Source organism: Crinia signifera, chromosome 2 (genome assembly GCF_055691185.1).
Source record: "Crinia signifera chromosome 2, ASM5569118v1, whole genome shotgun sequence".
In the NCBI taxonomy this organism is placed as follows: Eukaryota; Metazoa; Chordata; class Amphibia; order Anura; family Myobatrachidae; genus Crinia; species Crinia signifera.
The window spans coordinates 78,165,945-78,173,798 of NC_139218.1; the positions used below are offsets into that span (position 1 = coordinate 78,165,945).

The 7,854-nt window shown below is 42.9% G+C and overlaps 1 protein-coding gene across 1 annotated transcript in view; it reads right to left on the minus strand.

Annotated features, from left to right (window-relative positions):
- The window catches only part of LOC146058412 (adhesion G-protein coupled receptor G7-like), a 32,486-nt gene extending 24,891 nt beyond the window's left edge, over window positions 1-7,595 (minus strand). The window contains exons 1-4 of the mRNA XM_083170695.1: window positions 7,468-7,595; window positions 4,939-5,055; window positions 2,635-2,744; window positions 695-850 (exon numbers count right to left, since the gene is read on the minus strand). Coding sequence (XP_083026821.1) covers window positions 695-850; window positions 2,635-2,744; window positions 4,939-4,984 — 312 coding nt within the window. The 5' untranslated portion in view covers window positions 4,985-5,055; window positions 7,468-7,595. The remainder of the gene's footprint in view (window positions 1-694; window positions 851-2,634; window positions 2,745-4,938; window positions 5,056-7,467) is intronic.
- Window positions 7,596-7,854: the final 259 nt, after the last annotated feature.

Below are 7,854 nucleotides of genomic sequence, written 5' to 3' on the forward strand. Positions count from 1 at the left end.
TTAGAACTTTTTGAACATGCACAGTTGCAAATAATTGCTCAAGTACACGAACAATGCAGAATCAGGCCAATGAATAATGTAAATCAATAAAGGGGAATACAGCATTGGCAGGCTCTTATAGTCATGTTATAAGGCAGGGGTCCTCAAACTATTTTGCTCTGGGACCCCATCAGACAATAAAAATAATTGCAGGACCACAGCAAGTTACTGCAGAAGGTCATCACATCGCATGTGTAGTCAGCAGACAGCAGGCAGCATTGTGGAGGCACAACGTTAGGCACAACGTTATGTGAGGAGTCTAAAATAACAGATACATCTAAAGACTCCATTATTCAGACTCCTTGAATCACTGACTGAGATTAGAAAACTCATCAGCCTGATGGTCAGCAACATGGAGTCGTGGCCCCATGATGAGAATGTCGGACCCACTTTTGGGTCAGGACCCACAGTTTGAGAACCACTGTTATAGGGTAACAGGATTCTGGACCACCTCTTTGAATGACCAACCCCTGATCTTTTGCAATTCAGTGCACATCTTCCATTCCCCAAACAGGATCACAGAGAAAAGCAGAGTGGTTGTCTTGGGAGGGTGACTTGGCATCACCATAGCAGCTGTACCCGCTAAGAAGCCCTGATATGAAATATATCTGTTTTTCAATAGTAAATAACTTAATCTGAAAAATGTAATACTCACTTCTTCTTCCTCAGTAGCATTCTGCGGAATGGTCAGGATCCTGTTTATAATCCTAATAGCATTAGAAACGTCATCTGCCTGCAAAGTTTCAGGCTCAGAAGTGAGGATCTGTGTGGTGGCAGCAATCTCCCTGACATTGTCAGCATCTACATCAGTCTAAATGAAGAACGCAGCATATGACTGAGAGACATGTGTTATTCTACAATCATACTGTATGTTGTTGTACACACTTTTATGAACAAAAGATAACCACAACAAGCTTAAGATGTTAATGGTCTGGTTTGTGAGTTGCATGTGATGGCTATTTGCATGCAAACGGTCAATGTTTTTCGCAAAGCAGCGATCGACTGCTGCTTAGCGATCCTTGCTGAATCAGACCCATAGTTACATAGTAATTTAGACTGAATAAAGACTTACAGTATGTTCATCAAGTTCAACCTTTGGTTAAAGCGCACAGTTTGTTCTATTTTTTATATCCCTATATATAAATTGTGTTTTTTGATTTAGATCAATAACGATTGTTAATCTATATAAACTGTATGAAATAACATAACTAAACTATTTCATTACCACATAGGAAGTGGTGGGCTGGGAAGGTGGGGGGGTGGGGGGGGGTTGAGAATCGTTCATTCCTGTCTATTTAGAGCTCAGAGTCCTTGATCTAAGTTCTCAAACACCCACACAGTTCATTTAGTTGAAGAAAAGGATGGATTATGTGACACAGGATGGCTGACTCAGTGACTATAGATACAGTATATGCTGATGCTGCTTGCATTCAGGTAAAATATAGTCTTACAGAATGTATTAAAATGAACTGTGCTGCAGCCAGTGGCGCAAGTAGAAATGATTTCTCAGCGGTATTATAAGTGTGCACCTACGGCGCGTGTGGCAAAAGTGGGTGTGGTCATGTGTCATGAGAGGGCATGGTCATATGAAGTAGATGACAAGAGGGGCATGGCCACATTATGCCACACACTGTAATCAATCTTACACATTATACCACATGCCGTAATGCCAATTACACATTATGTCACACAATGTAATGCCCACTTCACATAATGCCCCACACCATAAAGCCCATTACTTATTATTACATATTATGTCACACACCATAATGCCTATTACATATTATGTAATATAATTGCAGCTTACCTACATGCTAGCTGCCATGAGCTACGTGCTTGATGCCAGGAGTTTTGTGCTTGTTGGCACAGGGGGATTTCAGGCTTGGGAGGATTACATGCTTGTTGCCATGGGGAGTTCCATTCTTGCTGCCATGAAGTGATTACATGCTCATTGCCCAGGGCATGGGAAATGTTTACATGTTTGTTGCCCAAAGAGGGGGGGGGGATTACATACTCGTTGCCCAAGGGGGCTCCCTCCAACCATGCCAGGTCATGCCCCTCTCCCCACACAGCAGTACTGTCATGTGCAAGTGCTACTGGCAGTGGCTCCTGGTCCCCGACCCCAGGGGGAACATCGCCACAGGCTTGTCTCACCCTTATGGCGGCTCTCGACCATTTCAAATATGGTGCCACTTCATTAGCCAATCGGAGCTCGTGGCCAGGCAGCCAATCACCGTGGCTGCTTCTATGCAAGCCCTAATAGGCTCAGGAGCCCCTCTGAATTTGAAAAGGCTGAAAGCCGCCGGAGGGGTTAGGGAAACCTGCGGCGCTGTGCTCCACTCTTCTAGTCTCTCAGTGGCAGAGTGGTTGGGAAGCCTGTGGCGCTGCTCTGCGCTCTCCTCCATCTCTCAGCGGCGGCAGCCACCGGAGGGGTGGGAGAAGCGCAGCAGAGGATGCGGGGTGTACCACTCCGTAACCCCTTACTTGCACCACTGGGTGCATCACAAAATGCTGTGTTGCACTATGTTCAATCCCTTTTATTTATTTGTAAATAAAGTTGTACTGCATAACTTGTAATAATAAGACGTCACTTACCTTATTTGCAAGGGTTTGAAGATTTTGATTACAATCTTGATATATGATGAGTCCTACTTTTGGGACACCATCTACAATTCTACACTGAGCAATAGCCCTTGAAGTATTAGCTGTAAATATTAAAAGAATACATGACATTAGTGTTTTAAACTAATCTTAAAATACAGATGTACAGTATTATTATTTTGCTTATAGGAACCTTGTAAATATTTAGGCAAATTAATGCGTTCAAAGTTGACCTTACTGAATTATAATCCTAGTGCTTTCTTCTCTATAGCTATCTTCCCAGTGATACTGTCATCACACATCTCTAAAAGTGCACAGTATGCATCTACTACAGTGAACCAACGTCAAGGCCTGCAAGCAATAGCAGAGATTGCAGAAATGAAGCAACAAGATTTAATGCAACAACTAGATTTTGCTTAAAATCAATATCGGCTTTAAATTGTCAGAAAACTCAGCTCTTACCACAACTCCACATATATTACATTTGTCACAGATAAGGCAAGTAGAGGTTAGCAATAAAACATTAAATATATACTGTACACAAGCACTTTATTATGCACATTCACAGATGTAGCTACCTCGTAGGTGCAGGTGGTGCCCTGATTAAGGGAAACGGATGCCTCTAGGTCAGTGGTAGCCAACCTAGCCCTCGAGAGCTACCAACAGTGCACATTTTCCAGACAACCTAGTTGCTGCACAGCTGCACTCATTAATTACTGACACATTTTAAAAGATACACAGATGGAGCTAATTAGCTCACGTGATTCTGCGAGGAGACCTGCAAAACATGCACTGTTGGTAGCTCTCGAGGACTAGGGTTGGCTACCCCAGCTCTAGGTCCAACATCCCCCGCACTCAGCCTACTCTCCGAGTGCCTCTGCACTGTCTGCCACCGTTTGGATTACTGGAATCTGAATTAGCCACAAGGTGGAGATGTGCTGAAGCCCTTATTCTGGTTCACTCGCAAAGGAAAATTTGGTACTTGTTTCCTAGCACGGCGCCCGTCGTAGGTGAACGCATACCTTAACTTAAGGTATGCGATGGACGCGACCGATGCGATTTTAGGGCTATTTTTAGCCTTTTCCCGACAATGAAAAAATCGCGTCCATTGGGTGCCTTAAGTTAAGGCATGCAATGCGACCGATGCGATGGACCCGATTTTACATAGGGAACAATGTTAAATGGGCCAATGGACCCGATTTTTCATTGTATACCCACCCTTATGGGTATTTTACATGACAAATGCCCCACCCCCCTCCCCATTGTTAAAGCCACCCCACGATGAACGCCAACCCGAAGTGTGGCGAGCGCAACGAGCCCGCGAGGGGCGGCGGTACGCGTCTTCCGACCTTTTGATACCCCCACTATCCACGTCGGCGTGGAGTTGATATTATATAGTGTGGCGAGCGCAGTGAGCCACCGAGCCTGTAGCGTGGCGAGCGGCCGAATAATATCTGTGAAGTAATGCGCGTCCGCTCACCACGCTTCGGGTGGCCCCCGCAAGCTGCAGTGCATCCACAGAGGATGAAGCTGTGCTCCCTCCACCCTCTCACTCTCCTGGCCGGCTTCCAGAAGTCCCGTGATTCGTGGACATTTAGTGGGCGTGACCTAATGCCGTGATGTGCCCGCCCCCATAAGAGGCCTCTGGCTGTTCTCCCACAGACTTCTGTCTGCTGTAATGAGGTATGCTCACCCCCACTCTCTGTCTGAAGCTGTCTAACTCTCCCCTCTCTCTTTTTCTAACACTGTCCCCTCCCCCTCGCTTTGATGCTATCTCTTCGCCTCTATGACCGTTTCCTCCCAGTCCCGGATGCTGTCTCCCCCGCTCTTTCTCTGATGCTGTCTCCTCCCTTTTTCTCTGGCACGTCTCCTCCCCCTCTTTATCTGGCACGTCTCCTCCCCCTCTTTCTCTAGGACTGTCTCCTTCCCCTCTTTCTCTGGCATTGTCTCCTCTCCCTATTTCTCTGGCGCAATCTCCTCCCCCTATTTCTCTGACACCGTCTCTGCCCCTTCTTTCTCTGATGCTGTATCCTCCCCCTCTCTCTGACGCTGTGTGTGTGTGTGTGTGTGTGTGTGTGTGTGGGGGGGGGGGGGCTTCTTAAGAGTTTGCTATGATGCCCACAATATCCTAGTTATGCCCCTGGTCAGTACTACTGTAGTAACAGGTGGCAGATTGTAACAGAAGGTGCAAAGGAGGGGGGGTCCTAGGGGCCCTTTGAAAAATAATGGTATGGGACCATTCCTGTATACAATATACGCCAAATCTTTACAAAACACTATACTGTATGTAGAACTTACCATTTACATCAGTGGCATTGCAGGTTTCATTTGATAAGCCATACATGCCTACTAGAATGTTTCCAAAGGTAACACATCCTTCATTTGTACAATTTTGAAAACTTTTGCAAAAGTTTTCTGCAAAGGAAAAAAATTAAAATAAAGTAAGGTGATGCCTGATCATAAAATGCACTATTCATTATTATTGCATGTAATGTTATTGTTACAAATCATTCATGTACAGTATACAGAGAACTTTGAACCACAGAATAATATTCTATACAATCTTGTTCATTTCTCCACTAGACTTGCGATTAGCCTCAGTTAATGAGTGACAAGGTGTATTATCCAATGCCCATGGCTATCTTAACAGCATTGTAGGCGCTGGGCAAAGCAATACACTTGGACCCCTATCCACCCACTTATGGAAATAAAAGAACATAAATGATACCACCTGTGTACATACATATATATTTTAACCTCTAGGTCACATACTGTACAGTAAGCTTGTTCAAACATCCTGAGCTTGTATAGTTTAGATCTCTGAAAAATAGTATGACCTGAGCCCCCTTATGAAGCTCTAAACTACATTTGTATTAATACATATGATCCATTGTAATATGGTTCTCTGTAATATGTTTATTTAAAAGCTTTTTTAACTTAAACTATGGGGGAAATTTAATAGGATGAGAGATTCAGAAAGTGAGAGATTTGGTAAGAAATCTCCAGGTTTTTTTAAAGCGGCAATCATTTATACTGCAAATACAATTTGAAGTGTGGATGATTGCCACTTTAAAAAAAAAAACTTTCTGAATTTCTCATCCTATTAAATTTCACCCAAAATATCCTGTCTGATTTAATATGCTTTCCATAAATTACCATTGGGATGTGCTTTATTTTTAATTTTACACTTAAGTGCATTGGCCTGTGAATACGTGGTTAAACAAATAGCAAGCACTGGTTTGGGTTCACAGCATAAGACTGGAACACTTAAATTGTACCTGCCATCTAGAGATGACCCTGGGCATACTCTAGGCATTCAGGCTAAATGCCAAGGGGCTTCTGGGCAGGCTGGACATCTATATTTCACTATACTTGTTTCAACTGCCCTGTTAATGCAAGAAACAAATGCCAGAGGCCTACCCCAACTGTCAGAGCCCCTGCTACCACCAGTCAAAGAGCCTCAGTGAGGGGAAGGAGTCCCTGCCTACCAACCTGAGAAGGCTAATTAATGGGCTGAAGTGCTGCACAGTCCTTCTGCTGGACAAACTACCGTGCTGCCTACAGAAGAACTGCAGTAGCTCCTTCACCTCCTGTCAGATCTACTGTGAAAAAAACTGCTGTCACAGTCTGCAGGGGCGCTGCAAATGGAAGAAGAACAATGGACAACTGGGATGAGGAAGCCAGAGAACCAGACTGACTCCAGCCCTTTGGTGAAAGATGCTGCCAATTCTCGATATCGTAGATAAATAAACCTGGGGTGTAGCAAGGGAGGAGAGTTGCCACAAAGCACCACTGATAGAGATGAGAATGGACATGCTAACCATCAATCTCTATCATGGACTCCAAATTTCTTTGATGTCACTGAAAGTAAGTTCTTAATAGCGCCAACACTAACTATATCATCCATCCGGGTCAAGATTTATGTTCTATATAAGGACAAATAGCCTTCTACATTGACTTTTCTTCAAGGAATTATAAGAACTGAGGAAGTGTTTATTATTATTTACTTTATCTGATTTATTTTTGCCCAATTGTGCCACAATTTTTGCTTGATTCTTATTCTTCTTCTTATTATTAACTTATTGTATTTTATGCAGTGTTTAGAGGATTTTTTGTAGAGAAAATGGACAGTTCTCTACATATTTTGCATAATTATAAGACAATTGTTACTAGCAAATATACCCCACACTCCTTCTACCTGCTACACATATTTTAACTAATAGATGCCCCAGCGTGATCCCCCACAGCCTGCGAATGGAGGTTTATGTAAAACATGCAGCCTATTTGCAGGCAACTCTATGAATAAAAGAGCGCATGTTCCTAAATGGTCTCTTAAAAGTTTCAAAAACATTAATATTATGTACACACCCTTTACCATTTATTTGCAGCACATCACTCTATGGCAGCAAAATTTCTCTATTCAACAGACAATGGTCAAATAAGAAGTCGCAAAAATCTATTCCTGGTGCTCGAATACCTGCTGAATGTTGCTATAGCAACCAGATGTTTACTTATATTCTCTATATACTGAACTATTAGAAAAGTGACAGTTAAGTCTGGATTGGAAACTATGGGTGGTAGTCAATTGTTTTTCAGCAGCATTTCAGTCTGGGGGTGGTTTGCTGAAATGCACAAATGCGTGTCTAAACCGGACTATAATGAGCACAATATGCACAAAAAATTGGATCAATTGAATTTCACATTATGATCTCCTGTGACTTTGGGTGTGATACAACAATTGAATACCACCCTACCTGTTATAAAAAAAAAAAAACTAATTGGAAGAAACATCCCCAAATTTCTTTACATCCAAAATTTTTTACATACCTTTTGTACAAAGTTCACCCGTATAATTATCTGGACAAATGCAACGATTGTTTGTACAAATCCCACCATTCTTACAATCCAAAGGACAGGGAGTTGGTGGTGGTAATGTGGGCCGAGGTTCCGGTTCTATTAAAACATTAAAAATGTTAGATGCATATGATTAACTACTGTAAGTTAGAAGAAAATGATGGGACACAGATGGTGCCGTGCTGAGGCCATTGGTTCCATTTATTGGTTCCATTTCCTTAAATTTGTATGTAGCGTTGCAGCAAAAGCCAATGATTTGCATGCAGCCTACAAGGTCAAATTAATTTATTATGCTTTGTGGGGTATTATGGCACAAGCCACAGGAAGTTGCCTCTATCTCCACTTCTCCTACAATACAGC